The 16,628-nt window shown below is 52.0% G+C and overlaps 1 protein-coding gene across 1 annotated transcript in view; it reads right to left on the bottom strand.

The window, feature by feature from the left end:
* Positions 1-16,628, bottom strand: part of BAZ1B (bromodomain adjacent to zinc finger domain 1B) — a 30,211-nt gene that overhangs the window by 3,599 nt on the left and 9,984 nt on the right. Inside the window, exons 5-17 of the mRNA XM_079954454.1 lie at positions 15,518-15,639; positions 15,091-15,288; positions 12,638-14,297; positions 11,699-11,837; positions 10,509-10,666; positions 9,787-9,898; positions 8,832-8,930; positions 7,874-8,048; positions 7,035-7,223; positions 4,729-4,876; positions 4,166-4,313; positions 3,657-3,778; positions 1,004-1,158 (exon numbers count right to left, since the gene is read on the bottom strand). Coding sequence (XP_079810580.1) covers positions 1,004-1,158; positions 3,657-3,778; positions 4,166-4,313; positions 4,729-4,876; positions 7,035-7,223; positions 7,874-8,048; positions 8,832-8,930; positions 9,787-9,898; positions 10,509-10,666; positions 11,699-11,837; positions 12,638-14,297; positions 15,091-15,288; positions 15,518-15,639 — 3,425 coding nt within the window. The remainder of the gene's footprint in view (positions 1-1,003; positions 1,159-3,656; positions 3,779-4,165; positions 4,314-4,728; positions 4,877-7,034; positions 7,224-7,873; positions 8,049-8,831; positions 8,931-9,786; positions 9,899-10,508; positions 10,667-11,698; positions 11,838-12,637; positions 14,298-15,090; positions 15,289-15,517; positions 15,640-16,628) is intronic.

Here is a 16,628-nt window from a genome sequence, read left to right as displayed (position 1 = left end):
TCGCTTTCCAGGCAGCCCCACTCCTCCCCAGGGGGCAGCAGGCGTCTTCAAAGAGCTTCAAAAGCAGCCAAAGGGATCAGTGAGGGAAACCATGACCCGCCCAGCAGCACACAGCCTGCAGCAGGAGGAGACGCAGCAGGCTGTGGAAGGAACCTGGTGGCCAGATTTGGGATGCCAAAGAGCAGCTGAGTGCCCTGCTGCGCTGGAGCGAAGAGAGCAAGGTCCAAGGTCAGCCCTCTGCACACAACAAGGCACTGGAGGGGCAGCAGGGCCAGTGCAGGGCTAGCCAAAGGGAAGAGGAAGCAGCTGCCAGTGAAAGGAAAGCCTGGCCCTTGGAGAACCAGCGGATGAACTGTCCTAGGTGGAGAGTGTTGCTCCTTCAAGATCTGAGGTTGGGAGGAGGCCAAAAGAGCAGCACGGCCCATGTGAGCCCATAAGCTGCACTCTGCAACACGCTCCCTAGAAGTGGCCACTAACAGATACAGGGACAATCCACAAAGGCAGGCAGGCAGGCAGTAGCAGCCACTCAAGACACTACCAAGGGGGGTGGGAGGGAGAGAATGAAGGCCTACAATCTTCTTTGAAACGTCAAGCGAAATGCAAGCTGGCTGAATTATGCTCAGGGACAGGCAACCTGGGCAACAAATGTCCTCCTCAGGGAGACATCGGAAGGGACGCAAGTGCTTTGCATTGCAGGAATGCCAACAACCCACCATGCTCCCCATCCGTCCCCCCGCCTCTTGCCAGAGACATACGGCTGCTCCTGCAGCGCTGGCGGCTATTTCAGAGCCTTTAACAAGCTTCCTGCTCATCAGGAGAAGGGAGAGATGCACACACACAGCCTCCCTGGACGGATGCCTGGCATTCTTGCACCGCCCGGCCCGAGTCTGCCAAGCCAGAGACCTCTCTGGACAATACTGAGGGAGGAGCCTCTTGGCAAGGGGAGATGCATGGAGGCACCTGTCACCTGGGGGTGGGGCGGGGGGGGGGTTGTGGCTCTTACCAGCTCATCCATGTCTGCTTCGCTGACAGGAGCCGGCCGCTGCCGGGAACTTCGAGTGCCGTGCAGGGCCCTTTTCTTCCCTTGGTGCCGGCTCCGCCTCGGAGGGTCTGCCGCTGGGCCTCCTTGCTTCCCCTTGGCTGCTTTCCTGGGCCTCACTGTAAGACAAAGAGGGCAGTCAAGGAGTTAGTCGTTGGGGGATGGGAGCCCAAGTGGCAGTAAGGAAACTTCGCATCCCCCACCCGCACATTACTCATGATGGACTCCAAACTCCTCCTCGCTAACCCATCTGCAGCTCTTCCTTGATTTCCCACTTATGTGAGGGGATCCCCCATTCTGCCCCTGCCACCATTCTGCACGGAAAACAGCACATTTGCCAGCACGAGCGTGCAATTGGGGAATTGCCTCTTTACGGTTTGCTGCTTTAGAACAAGACTAAACTTCTTGCTCTTTGCCTTCCTTCCTTCCCAGGGTCTTGCCCTGAAGGCACACAAGACAGCCACCTTGCTAAAGCTGGGAGACCTCATGTAAGGTAGGTGGAGCACAGCTATGGTCTTAAAGGCAGCTGATAGAGCAGAGAGTGCAAAGCCCCAGCACCAGCTTCTCCCAGCAAGTCAAGTGCCAGTTTTAGATGTCCCGAGAGAAACATGACAGGTTGCACTAAGCACCATCCCAGACACCACCTTCCTTGGGAGCCAAACAACCACCAGACGGGCCGCCACAGGGCACCTGGCTCCTGAGCTGGCTCTCCCTTGCGTCGAGAGCATAGTCAGAGCTACATGCCCGGCAGTCCAACATTCCTCAGGAGAGCCTTCAGGATCAACACCGCGCCCAGGATTAAGCGGAACGCTGCCGAAAGGGGAGATTTCTCCACAGTGACCTTCCCCTGATTAAACGCCTCATCAAGCTGGGGCCGGGGCTTAAGGCTTTATTTGATGGGGCCGGGGCTTAAGGCTTTATTTTTAGTGACAGCGACCCGCTTGGGCCTAGGCAGGAAGGAGCCTGGACAAGTTCCGCCAGCAGGCACGCTTACAATGCTCGAGACCACCTCAGCAAAACCTCACCCCGTAGCAGCCTGCTCAGCAGGCAGCTTCCCCCATGTGATTCAGATTGCACAAAGGACATAGATAATGTAGTGTCATTGACTTAAACAGGTCCACTCCGAGGAAAGTTTAATTTGGCTACAGCCCTAAGTGGATTTGATGAGAAGGGGGGGGGGGAGAGGGGGAGAGAGGGGGAGAGAGAGAGAGAGAGAGAGAGAAAACTGACCCAACAAAAAGGACTTTCATGCCTCTGGGTTACCAGGTGTCATGGAAATTTCCTAAGAGAGAGAGACCAGATGGCCAGTTGATCATAATAACCATTCCATTAACATGGTTACCTGAACCCATCCAAGACTTGTGGCCAGTTTACACATGCAACAGAATCAAGGGGCAAGGAGTTCCCCAGACAACATGTAGTTGTGAGGGGAACTGCACGTTTCAATAGTCTTCTGTGGGAAGAGACTCACTGGACCTACAAAGCCAGCAAAAGAGAAGAGCTCTCTGCTCAGCCCTCTCCCAGGCCCAAGGCTTTCCCACACACCTCACTTCTCTAATCAAGAGGGAACATTCACACACACCACCTACCCCCACCCCAGCTCCACTAACTGAATGAATAAACTGGCTTCTAGCAAAGTAATGGGCAGGATGTGTTAGGAGCTGAATTGTCAGCTACAAGGTATTAAGGGAGAAGTGCAACACATTTACCGTTGCTGAAGCTCTGAAGTCCAACATATTCTCCAGGAGAGCTGTTTGCTCAGAGCCCCTGACGTACACAATCATTTGGTTCTGCCTAAGTCAGCTTTCTGACATCTATGCTAATAGCCAAGCCTTGGTATAGATGGAAATATGGCAACTTCGGACAACACAGCAAGGGGAAACTGCCTGGGGCAGTCCTCTTGCTGCAACACCTCTGCGGCAATCCAGGGCATGTGAAGTCATCCGCTGCTGGCATTTCAGAAGCCTGTGTGAGCCTGTCATAGCATTTCTGCTCCAGTCAAAGGGCAGGCCTGCATGTCAGTGACATCTCAATTGCTTCTGTACAGTATTACACAGTCCGGAAAATCCCCAAGCCCAAGAATGTTGGGATGCAGGTTGCAGCCCTCAAACATTTCCACCACCAAAGGCTCCTCCGATTAAAAACATAATGGCACTTTTTAGCATTGCCAATCGCTTCCACCTGCTTCCAGAAATTTCAGCCTTGCTCCCCTAGCCACTGACTGCACACAGTTTGAATTCAGACCCCTGTCTCTACCTCCACCTCACCGCGCTAAGTGAAGCATTCCTGTGTGAGACAGGAAAGAGGGCCCTGCAATTTCAGGAATGGGATTAAGTGGGAAACCCAGGACAGACCTCCTTCCAGAGCATGGCAAAGTCCAGTTTGGCTACTGGTCCTGCCTCAAGCAATCCAATGATTAGCCAGAAAACACCCCCTCACCAACAAGGCTGTTGATGGCTTGGTGGCATTGGCAGGCAGCTCCTTAGCCCAGAATTGCCCGCCGGTCATTCCAGATTTAGGAAGAGGACATCTTTACCCTTCTGTGGCAACACAGGATCCCTTCACTCTCCACCGGCTGAAGGTTTGCCCATTTGTGGAGGAGAGAAAAAGTACGTACGTTTCAATCCAGCCACCTCATAGTCTTCCTCCTCTTCCTCTTCCCCTTCATCGTCGTCTTCTTCATCGGTTTCCTCCTCCCCAGCATCACTCTCCTCTTCCACAGAGTCTTCAGCATAGTTTCTACAGGGAAGGTTCAACACACCAGAATCAGGAGTTTGCTTCCTCAAAGGCTGTGGTAGACCAGAGGCCTCAGCAGCCCTGTCCTGCAGTGGGCCACCTTGTTTTCCCTTGCTGTGCCATGTCAGCTTGAGGTGGCTTTTGCTTGCCAGCAGCCCAAGCCAAAAGCAGCCTCGGAATCCAATGCTCCGAACTGAAGAACACGCACATGTCTTTTGGAATTGCATTCAGCCTCCCCACCTGGGGCTGGTAGGAAAAAGGCCTGGCCTGGGTAGATGTGGCCAGCCCATTTGTCCCAATTTCCAGGGATGCTTTACCATGACCTTAAGAGAGGAGCAAAGCCCACACTGAGGCCAGCTGCCCCTTCCTAAGCAGCAGAAGAAACCTCACCTGCCCCGGGAGCTGCGCCTGGCAACAGAAGGCTGGCAAGCCGGGCACTGCCACTCGCCTTCAGGGATCTCGTAGAGGGCCGGCCTCAGGCAGAAGAGATGGAAGGCCTTGTTGCACTCGTCACATAAAATGAGCTTGTCATCTTCACCTAGCAGGGAGTAGAAAGACAGAAGGATCAAGGGAGGGAAATGAAGCTCAGGTAGGAGACCAGTCAGAGTAGGCCCACTGAAATTCCTGGGCTCACTCACACCCATGAAGGGCAAGCATTGGCCCTGAGGGGATGACAGGATCCAAATGCTTGCTCTGAAAGGACCCAGAAAGGGACTGTTGTTGCAAGGGGTCCTCACTGCCCCACCCATTTGGGAGCGGAGGGGATATCAAAAGCCAGCATGATGCTGTGGCTACAATAGCCTTTTTGGGAGGAAGTGCCCCCCCCATGTCAAAAAAGAGGAAGCACTGACCACATCTCTCCTACTCTCTCTGGGAGGGCAACTGCCCATTGCAACCCCAGCATGATTCCCTCTACCCCAAGCCCTGGAAGCCCCCAGGCCTGGCACACGCACCTTTCTTGCGGCAGACTTTGCACCTGGCATTCTCGGCCGACATGTCCCACTTGATGCAGGCGTCCAGCATGCCCAGCAGCACGTGCATGCGCGAGAAGGTCTGCGCTTCACGGATGGCCAGCTTCCACTTCTCCAGGGCGGAAGCCACCTGGGGGCAGAGGAGGCAGCTCAAGAGGCATTCTCAGCCCTTCCCTGGGGCTCTTGGCAGCTGCCATTCAGGCGACAGCACACATTCCTCTCCTCCACCCCCACCCCCTGCCCAAAGGCCAGCTCAGAGGCCCACAAGCCTTGCTCAACATATCCCACACAGCCAGCCTGAAACTGGGGGCTGCATTCTTGACTTTGAAATCCAAACCAAATCCTTGTCCATCAGGGAAAAACAAACAGCCGAGAACTTTAGCTGTTAATTGCAGGGACAGCTGGAGAGGCAAAGTTCAGGGCCTGGAGCCCGAGAAGAGCCTGGCCTGCCCTCTAGTGGCACCTCTGAGTAATGGTGCCCTGGACAAGCCCAGAGGTGATGCCTAGGGGGCAAGTGGTGGCAGCAGCCCCCAGCCCCAAGGAAGAAGTCCTCATGTCTGGAATGTCTTCAGGGGTCAGAACTGTGCAGGCATATCAGCTCCACTCAGCCAGGACACCTACCCTTTGTGACAGAAGCTATCAAGAGCCAGATAAACTGGGGGGGGGGTGCTTGTCCACAACCACTGTGCCCACCCCCCAGCCCTATTTTCCTGCACCAGCAGTGGGAAAGCTCACAGCATCAGTTTCCTTACTCCTAGTCAGGGCAGTTGAGCTTCAAGGGGAATGGCTGAGCTCTGCTGCTAACAGCAGTTCAGGAGCCAAGCAAAACCTGGATTTCTGCAGAGTTGCACATTCCCCTCCCACTGAATCAGAGGAAGTGCAGTGTGAATGGGACACCTAAAAAAACAGCGGCTCGCTTGCCCCAGTCTAGAATTCCCTCCTCATGGCTCCCAGGTTCAGTACCTGGAGCAAGAGGCAGCAGCCAAGGCGGTGGGGAAGGCTGGGAGCCTGATCAGCCTGTCTGTTTTCCCCCCGGAATGTGCCCAGGGCCTTCTCAGACACATCAGTTTTCCAAGAAGCTCCTCCCAGAGTTCGGCTGCTAAGATGATGGGCCAAGATAAATCTGCAGCAGATCCAGGCACTGGAGAAAGCATTAAGCTTCCAGTGTGGCTTCCCAGGCACTATAAAACCGGGGTGGGGGAGGGAGGGCTTCTCCCTCAGGTGACTCACTGCCCCAACCAAAGGCATCTGCTCCCAGTTGGTAATACAAAAGGGAAGAAAAAGGCAGAGAAATGCCCACTGCTGAAGGGCCAAAGGGCACACGGGAGGCCCAGAGGAGCCTTCCCCAGTAGCACTAACTGCCCTTGCCTGTCTTGTCGAAAGAAAACCTTTTGCAATGCCCAGCAATCTACCTTGGGCAGAAGACAGTAAGCACCAAACAAAACACAAAAGAGTTGCAAGACACACCAACACTGGGATCTGTCAGCCATAAAGGTGGGGCAATTTATGGCCAAGGGGACAGAAGTGTCTGTCTCAAAATGAGGCCAATTCAAGGCCATCCATCACCTGCTGTCCAGGAACCAGGATAGGGAAGAGGGAAGCCTTGGGGCCAAGTGGCCACCCAAGAGCCTGGTGGGATGCAGTTTGCCCTTCTGATCCGTTGGCCTGGCCTCTGTCCACACAGTGTTTCCACTGGTCATCTAAATACTGTCCGTTACCACCAATGGCCCAATAGGGAGGATGAGAAACAGATAGAAGGTGAGGCAGGCAGCCCACAGGAGCCACAGAGCCAAAGGAAAACAGCTGCTGGCATTGCAGAGACTTTTGGGAGAGTGAAAACAGCACAGGTGATGTGAAAGACAAGCTGGAAAAGGTCTTTCATCCCCCATTCTGATATCTGAAATTGGTGAGTGATCCTCATGGAAAGTCTCTCCATTCAGAACAGAGAATTATCCCCTTTGCAGCCCAACACTCACCAAGCCTACCTGGAAGCAAGTCCCACCCCCAATTTATTTCAAGGTAAGATGTTCAGGAATTGGAGTCAGTTTTGTTCTTCCAGAAGGCTCAACTGGCAGCAGCTGTTTCTTCCTCTTTGTTTGGTTTGACAGGGGAGAAAGCATCTTCCCTGCCATAATTTTGGCAAGGAAGCAAAGGCCTTTGCCCTCATCCCTTCACCCCTATTCCCATTCATGCCTGCAACCTGCAGGAGCAGCGACACTTTCGCGCCAGCTGCCCAAGCTTCTCTGCCCATCCTCCCGTCCTCCGACTGTATCTGTCCTGATCCAGACCTTGGCTTCTTCCGCCACCCTCTTCTCTTCATCCACCTCCTCTGCCTTGGCAATAGCATCTTCCCCGCCTTGATGTTTTCTCTTCTTCTGCTTGGGGGCCATGAAGCCTTGCAGGAACTTCTTAATAACGCTGGCCTGGAGGGCAACCACGCACTCCCCGAAATCCTTCAGGCTCTCCAGTGTGCAAACCTGATCAAAAAGGCACAAACACATTATGATTTCCTTCTCATGTGCAGAGGGGCTTTGCAGCTCTCATTTAACCAAGCAACTAAGAGGCGAGCTCCCCAGATGGGTTAACTGGCAAGAACGTGGCTACAGCCTCTCTGTGCTGGAAGAGCAGGGACCTCAGAAGTCTCACCTGGCCTGGAGACATTTCCCCAGCCAACCCAGCCAGTGGCACACTGCACTGTTTTGTCTGAGCCCCCTAGTGTATCAGTAAGCAGCTCCTGAGGTTCATCAGGGCTTCAACTCTGCTACAGACTCAAAAGTCTGCCTACCCCGTGGTCAGCAACAATTAATGTGCATCTGTTTCTGGGACCAGGAATATTCCCCAGCTCCTAGAAGACGGATCCTTCACCACTGCCCCAATTCAAAGCAAGTCTCCCAATGTTGTCTGCTTTAGATACCACCAGTGAAAGAAGACACGTTTAATAGTAGGAGCTTCTGGACTTCAAAGCAAAGAGCTAGCCCAGGGCTATATGGCCCACCCAGAGGGATGCCTGGAAGCCAAGGCCCAGAGCCAGCAAGACTACACTTGACAGCTGGTTCCAAGCTCAGAAGCCCTGCCTGGGTGATTGATTACTGTTAAGCCACCCACCTCTTGCAATGCTAGTGCTCACCTTGGCTTCAAACTCTGCCTCGTTGATGTATCCCAGGCCTCCCTTCTGCAGCCGGGTGGCCACTTCAATGAGGTCACTGCGCAGGAAGTTCAACAGTTCCTGGTTGCCATCACAAGACTTCAGACCTGGGTTCTGCTTCCGAGCCAAGTGAATGGAATGAGTGATGTCCTGATATCTGGGAGAGGAGACAATATATGGTCATTATGTATAGCTGACTCTGTTATGAGGTAGGGCCTTTGGAGATGCTCTGTTACCCTCCAAGTTCTACAGAAGAGTTATCTAGCCTAAGCAAGGGTCCTCAGACATAGACGATGCTCAGTTACCTTATGAGGGCTGCAGAACTATCCAGCTCTATAACCTGAAGGTTTGTATTTTTGACACACACTCCAAGCATGAGGATGTTTACTTGCCATTCTGAATCAGCAGTGTGAGCTCATTGGGCCAAACCACTGGTTTACCAGTGGTTTACACTGATGCTCAGAAATTTAGGGGTTGATTTAATGCTGGTGCCTAAAAGAATTTTTAAATACTTCCACAGTCTTGTCCAGAAGTATACAATGGCCCATAAAGGATCACTCATGTAGTGCTGCAATTGCATTGTTATGTACAATGTCTGTTAAAAGCACTAAGGCGCCTAAAAGTCTACACTTGCAGCAACACCAGCAAACCCACTCAGTAATTTTATCCATCCACAAACATTTGTCCAAGATGTGAAAGATTTGTGCTCTTGTAAATCCCACACCCCAAGAAAAGGATCGTTGCGTAAGGAGAAAAGCCGCAAAAAAGAACACAGAGGTGACCTGATGGCTTCAAAAAAAAACACCCCATTCCTCCACACTGCTCTTCCCAGCCCAAAACGATCCTGGCATCAAATGCCAACTTCTTCTCCCTCCCTTGCCTGACCAGCATCCAGGGACACTGCTCCACAATACTTAAAAAACAGTCTGTGAGGCCTCACCTCTTCTGCAGTCGCTCCTTCAGCTGGCTCTCTCTTATCCCCTGCGAGTGCAAGGCGGCCAGCAACTCATCCAGCTCCTTCTGGCTGTCACAGAGAAACCTGGAGGAGGAGACCAGATACCTTACTCAATGCCACTCTCAGCAGCAGGAAAATAAAACTCACCCCAAGAGACAGGTGGGCACCCATAACCCAGTCTCTCACCAGCCCACGCCACTAACAAAGTCTTCAAATCGTTTAAACATGTTTCAATCAGAGAAGACCACATTCAACTCTCACACCAAGCTGCTGTAAATTTAAATTTTCTGGATTGCCATTTTTCCTGAAGCAAAGGAGGGACTAAATGCTAAACCATAAGCTAGGGAATGTGGCCATGACTCATTGCACAAACAGGACTTCTATTACTGCCCCCTGCTGGTCAAGAGGCACATCAGCATGGGATGTCAAAACCAAACAGCTCAGCTGGAGAGAGGGGCCCAAGGGTGGGGCTGTGAGTCCTACATTTTACACAGCTCTCTAGCCACTTTTAAACAATAGTTTAATTAACAGATCTTGTACCCTGCAGTACTGAGTACTTTGTACAGAGCAGATTCCAGAAGCCTTTCTGCCAATTAGCCCAAGACTCAGCTGCGTAGCTGAGAAGCTTCAAGCATACAGCAGTTAATTGATCAAAGCAAATGTAACACATAGTGGAACCTTTTCGCCACATGGGGGTGGTGTCAAATGCAATGGGATGCAGCAGGCCTATTGGCAAAATCCAGGTTGCACTTCTGCAAGCCAGGAGGGCTGCTGCCTGGCTCTCCTTTGAAGATGCCATGCGCAAGGGAGCCTCCTAATCTGAAGAGCACTGAGAAACTCTCTCACCTCCCGGCTGTTGCATGCTCCCCGCACCTCTAAATCCCCAATTTTACTGGTGGGCAAGAACCCACACATCTCTATTGCCAAGAGCAAGTCTCACCACAGGTTCTGTCCCTGCTTGGGCGCCGTGGTCTCCACAGGGATTTCCGGGATGAGTAGGGCGCCCTGCGGAGTGTTCAAGATGCTGCCCTCCACCAGGCTCTCCTGAGTGTCTGCAAGCAACACACACACATAGTGAACAAGGAGCACCACTGTCGTCATCATCATCCTTTTGACCCACAGCTTCCTTTGAGCACCCCAGAGGCAAAGCAAGTCAATTGGGCACTCAGGCCCCTAAATAAGAGAAGCCTTCTACAGAACGCTGCTCTGTGGGCTCTTACTTTAAAATAACATGCCAGTTGTTCATGGATGGTTGCTTAGTGCACAACATGGCTTCAAGCAACCTGTCCAGCACAAGAAAACGAATAGCTGGCTGACAGGGCTTGTCCTCCAGTGAGGTGAACAAAGGCCCAGCGAAGCCCTAGCACCTGCTTCCCCACCAAATGGAGGCAGCTGTTTCACAGGCCACGGAGGACAATTTCTGATTAAGGGCTGCTTAATGATTAACTTGCTTCATGTTTTTTTTTCTTGCTGAGAAATTCAGCAACTCATACTCTCAAATATAGCAAGTGATATTCATCTGTATTATTCTGAGTAGACCCACTGAAACTAATGGTCCTAACTTAGCCATGTTCATTAATTTCAATGGGTCAACTCCAACACGAATGCTGCCCAATACATCCAGCAACTTCACCAAGAACCTGTGAGAATGGTCAGCCTTGCCTTGTTGGTGGTAGTCGTCGTCCTCTTCCTCCTCCTCCTCTTCCTCCTCATCGTCCTCCTCCTCCTTGTGGGGAGGCATGAAGTTATAGTCGATGCCATCATGTACCCAGCCTTTCTCTATGAACAGCCCGGGAACTTCATCAGAGAACAGCCAATACCTAGAGAGACCAGATAGATGCCAGATCTTTGTGTGAGAGAGGCACCAGGTATCATAAGATGAGCAGCTTTGCCAAGAAACACCCAGGTCACTGAGGAAAAAGCATAGGCTGCAGAATGTTGGCAGTACAGTACTTGTGATGACTAATAACAGTCTTTAGGAGGGTGTCTTATAGGACCAAGATGCAGGAAGGGCAGCAATGTGCTGGCAGGAGGAACCCAGATGAAGTTACAAACAGAGCAAGCAGTGAACAGGCTGCAAAGCAGAGACATGGGTGTCTCAAGCAGCAGCAGGAGGGAAACGAGCAGAAGCAAAGGGAAGAAAAGCCTCCTCCTTGGACTACAGAGAAGGACCATGTAGCTCAGTGAAAAGAGCAACTGTTTTGCATGCTCAAGATCACTGGTTCAATCCCTGTCATCTCCACATGGGCTGGAAGAGACCCATCCCACCAAACCCTTGAGAGCCATTACTGCCCATCAGCTTAGACAATACTGAGCTAGATGGATCAATTCTCTGACTTGATATGAGGCAGTTTCCTGTGTTCCTATGATGATCTGACTAAAGAAACCCTGGAGAGTTGCTGCCAATGAGAGGAGTGGTCCCCCAGATGTGGCTGGATCCCAACTCCCATTGGCCCCAGCTACCCATGGTCAATGCTGAGGAATGGTGGGAGTTGGGACTCCAGCAACATATGGATGGCCCCACATTGGCTAACCACGGACTAACCATCATCGATCCCCATGTGCTCTCTGCCTCCAGGGCTCTTGTGTAGTGAGTTTTGCACTTCAGAACTTGCACTTCTTACCTCTCCCCCCGGGGATGGGCTCTCCCCTGCAGCCCTCCAAATGTGGTTGAGTTCCTGGCTCTCATCATCATTCCTGATCACTGGAGCAGGCTAGCTGCTGGAAGTTGGGAGTCCAGCGACATCTAGAGGGCCTCAGGCTCCCCACCCCACTGGGCCACACAGCCAAATGGTCCATCTGGACAGCTTCCCAAGTGCCACACAGCTAGATTCTCCATTCCTCACCCTTACCTGTTGTGATTACGGTCTGTGCCAATAGGTGTCCTGCGCATGACCAGCTTGGCTTTGGCAATGCCGTCCTGGAAGGCCTTTTCAGCAGCAGCTTTGTGCTTGCGGATTCTCTCCTCTTCTGCTTCTCTTTCAAGCTTCACTGGTGGGGAAGAAAAAGGAAGAAAACCCAGCAGTGTGAGCTCTTGCATCTTTAAAGTTTGGTGAGAAACTAACTCGCTCTCTCATAAGAGGGCTCTATGTCTTCCTTCAATTAAGAGCCAATCAGGAAACACACGTTGTTTCAATCAGGGAAGCATTCACACACACTTTTGTATGGGGTGGGGGGGTGGAGAAAAGCAACCAAACTTAGGGTTGGTTCACAGATGGAACATCTGCCAAGTGAAAATGCATGGGGCTGGGGCTATGAGAGCTGGTCAGAACTTCCAAATTACCCAGATCCGGTGCACCACAGCGTCCCATGGAACACAGGTACACCTTCAGCTACAGACATCAAATGTTGAGATACTGAGCAGGTGAAACAGCCCCCAGGTGACTTACCGCCACCAGCCCACACTTAAAAGGGGACTGAGCAAAGGGCAGTCACTATGCAAATGTTTACAGTGCTTGGGTGTCAGGACTGGAGGCCTTAAGGAGCAGGATGGGCATGACATCAACAACCAAACCTGGGAGTTCCTGGCCCAGGGGGCCTCTATGAACAAAATGCTTCTGGTGAAGAGCTACACAGATAGCTCAGATCTGCCTGCTGTGACATCAGTGGAACACAGGCCTCCACCAAGGTTGAGCAGCAGGGAATCCCTCTCCACAAACTCCACCCACCCACCCACCCCCTTCCCTAGGGGTTCCACTGCAGAGGTTGGAATCAGAGGTTCAGCAGAACAGGAGCTTACAGCCTCTCTTCTCTTTCCACAGTGGCATTTCTGGGCCTTGAATCACCATTACCTCTCATCTGCATCTCCTGCTGCTCCTTCTCTTTCTTGGCCTGCATGGCCAGTAGCCTCCTGCTCTTGACGGCGCTGATCATGTCTTCCGCTTCCAACTCCACCCGTGGCTCCGTCTTGACCCCTTTCTCTGTTGCCACTGCTGCCACAGCCTCTCCTTTCTTCTTCTCCCCCTTCCCTGTATAGCTGCTCTCCTCCTTGCCATTCTCCTTGCTCTTGGCCACCATCTCCTTCCGCTTTTGCTTCTCCGCCCTCTTCTTATCGTTCTCCTCCTTGAGCACGGCCAGCCGCTCCTTCCACAGCTCAGCTGACATCTGCTGCTTGGACTCCACGTGGTCCTGCACAGAGTAGGTCATCAGGATCCGGTGGCAGAGGGCGGCGAGGATCTGCAGCTTCTCCTCAGAACTCAGATCAAAGAACTCTGAGGTCTCGAGCTTTTCCAGGAACTCATCCTGCACCTCGTTGTCCTCAAAGGCAGCCAGGTCCTTGTTCTCCTCCGTGTTCTCTGAGGCCTCACTCTCCTCCTGCACATCCGACTTGCGCAGGCACAAGCGGACTAGCTCAGAAACAGAGTGCAGGGTGAGGGGGATCTCTGACAGCTTCATGCCCAGCTCACGGTAGTCCTCCGCAATCTCATCCTGCAGCAGGGTCTGCAGGAGAATGACCAGGATCCTGTTCAAGTATAGGAAGCCCCCCTTCTCCGCACACAGGGCTTCCATGAGGGAGACGGCCGTGATGGGGTACTGAGCGTCTGGCAGCAGCAGCCCTGAATAGCAGCTGAGGAACTCCACCACCATGGCCACATCCCCAAAGAGGGTGTTGGGGAGTCCCTCAGGAGTGTCCACAAGCCTGAAGGTGGGCAGGTTGTTCCCTTTGATGTCCTGGTCCTCGTAGCGCTTCTGCTTCTCCAACTTTTCTATCATCTCCTTCACCCTCCGCTCCCTGGCTCTCTCCTTCAGCTTCTCCTTCAGCTTCTCCCGCTTCTTCTTCAAGTATTCCTTCCGCTGATCCTCAGTCATGGAGGCCCACTTCTTCCGGTGCTCGAGGAGCTCAAAGCGCTTCTGCACAATCCCCCGCAGCTCCTCGGGAAGGCGGGCACGATCCTCGCTGGAGAGCAGCCGGGCGGTTTTGGAGATGATGCAGGAGAGGGCGCTCTTCCTGTCCTCACGGTCCTTGTTCTCTCTGTAGTAGGCAATGAGGTGGAGAGCTGCGGGTGGGAGGTGCTTGGGCTTGCCAGAGGACCTGGGGCTTCCTCCTGAGCCCCGGGGCGCTCGCGACACCTTGGGGGTGCCCTTGGTCGTCATGTCCAGCAGTGTCATCTGCTTCATTTTCATCTTGGAGTCCTTCCTGGGGGAGCGGGACTTCCCAGTAGCCTTCTGCCCATTCAACAGCTTCTTATTCCTCTGTCGTTTCTTGTTGAAGTTGCCAAGCTTCCCTGCAGACATCATCTTCATCACCTCCTCCAGCTCCTCTGTGGGGATCTTGGAGTTCTTGACTTTCAGCGGAGAGCCCATAATAGACTTATTCAAGTGCACACTGCACCACAGAGAGGGGCTTAGCCCCTGACCTGGAGCAGAGCCATCCAACTTAGGCTTTTTGGAAGGCTTCCGATCGGGGGATGACGTGCTCTTTCTCTTGGTCGAGGGATTGAGCGTCAGGTACTGGAATTGAAGAAGCAAAGGTAAATTTTAGTCTTGGGGGGAAAAGAAACACAAGGGAGGAAAGGGACAGGTTGGAAAATCTAACTGGGGATCTGTTTCAATGTGCTGCTCGAAAGTCAACAGAACTTTTGAGGCTGCTTTGGAGCCTCAAGTGCTCCTGAATGCTAGCGATGCAGAAAGGGACAACCACATACATTTCTAGAGAAACTGCCCTTTCCACCTTTCAGTCAACAGCATCCCTCAATGTCACCTGGAGCATGCTGCCGGCAACATATATCGTTCTACATATCCCACCTAGCCAAAAACGTGCTCTAGGATTACAGTAGTCACCCAGATGCAAAACATATGAGACATAATGCACACTCCATTGTTTTAAACACATACTGTAGCCATCTTGACTGCAAAACCTGGCATGAGGGAGGCATAAGGATGGTTGGGGAAACCTTGAGGTTTGCAGAAGTACAAAAGAGGTGGATCTGGAGTCCCAAATGCACTCCTCCTTGGAAGACATATGCACACGGCAGTCACAGGGAAGGGAAGGCACACTGGAGAGATGGAGGCAGGCCAGCTTGGTGTCTCCAGTGCAGGCAGACCACATGGAAGGCAATGGAGGGTCAAGTCTGAGCCTCACCAGAATCATCCCTTTGGCACCTGATGACTGGCAAGGGCTTGCTGTAGAGCTAAGATTCACCCTTGCTAACACTGCCCCCCCAAAAGTAACCATTATGCATCAACAGAGACTCCTGTCCTTTCCCAACCCACAACCCAAGACAGATCTTGCCTTATTTCTCACTTTATATGGGTCAAGCAAGAAGTCACTGAACTTGCTGGGAAGTGAATATTTCTTCACCAACTCATCTTCGACCACCCAAGGAGCATTCTCTCCTGTTCCAGCCCGGAGTGCATTGTGGCGAATGAAGTAGCGCAGAATCTCCTTGTTTGGTGGCCGCTCTGTGCGAATTAAGCTGTCTGCTGGCACATTGCTAATGATCTAGGGAGACAAAGAAACAAGCCTTTAGACTCTTCTATTCCTCAGCTTGTGGCAGTCAGCCCACAGCTTGCCACTGTACTTAAATACCACTGTTTAAAATAGAAACAGTTACTTTTAATTGCTCCTGACCTCGCAGCAGTGCTGATACCTTAACCAGCCACGCCTCCTCCTCCTCCTCCTCACCACCATCGGGCAGTCAAAGACCCTTACTTCTCTCTCACTCTCTTACCTTGTCTTCATTTTGCAGCTTGACATCATACTTGTGCGGTAAGAACTTTGGAGGGACCCATTTTTTTTCTTCCTTCTTCAGAGAAGTAGGAAGCTTCCGAGGAGATCGGCGCGCCCGGTCACCTGCATAAGAGATGGGGGGGGGGGAGTGTGTTGTGTGTTAGCAGCACAATATGCCCCAAAAGGCCTAGGCTGACTAATCTGAAATGCAGTACTGAGGGGCAACAAAAGCACAGATGGCCAAGGAATAAACACACACCATCCAATACCAAAGGAGCAGGCAGGGAAGTTTCTAAAGGGGGATTAATACTGAGTGCCCTCTGCAGGATCAAACCACAGGTCCATCCACAACTCCGCATCCTGCATCTACAGATAGAACTGGAAGCCCCCAAACAGGGCCCAGAAGCAACAGCCTCCCCCTTGCTGGTCTCCAGCTCCTGGTATTTAGCTTCTGGACAAGGGAGCTCCAATCAGCCACTGCAGGAGACAGACCTAAGCTATTCTATGAATTTGTCTAATTGAGTTTTTTAGAAAGCCGTCTAAAGTTAGGAACTGCTGCCACTGCCACCACATCTTATGGCATTCAGAGCTGCCATCTATCTCTCCTGTGAAGTGTTTTTATAGAACATAACAAAAAAACAACGAAACAAGACACAGCAGAACAATAAAAATAAAATACCAGCATTAAATTACAATATTGCATTAAGATTTAGCATTTAAAGGCACCCTGTAGCAGCAGCAGACTCTTGTGAATTGCATTCCTGCATTCCCCCCCACCCCCGCAAATGTTCTACAAATCAATTTCATTAGGTGATCCAAAGTTTGAGAATTATGAGAGGAGATGGCCATCATTCTAGCAAGTAAAGTGTTTTATGTTTGTCAAGGGAAAGAGGACTGGCAGCCCACTAGCAGAATCTTATACATGGGGAGGCTCCAATGTGCACACGATTTCTGCCTGCACAAAGACCTCTGACTTTATTCCAATGGAGGCACATAAAGGTAGCATACGCACCGCTATTGAATATTTTAAATGTGTGAACTAGAAAAGTCAGGGCAGAGCACCCCTAATTTTGGAAAGGAGCCAGGATCTCTGAAAGACAGTTTCCTTGAGC

The sequence above is a fragment of the Podarcis cretensis genome (assembly GCF_951804945.1).
Source record: "Podarcis cretensis genome assembly, chromosome: 15".
Lineage (NCBI taxonomy): Eukaryota > Metazoa > Chordata > Lepidosauria > Squamata > Lacertidae > Podarcis > Podarcis cretensis.
The sequence above is the reverse complement of the archived record's forward strand: the minus strand, read 5'-3'. Positions and strand labels throughout refer to the sequence as shown.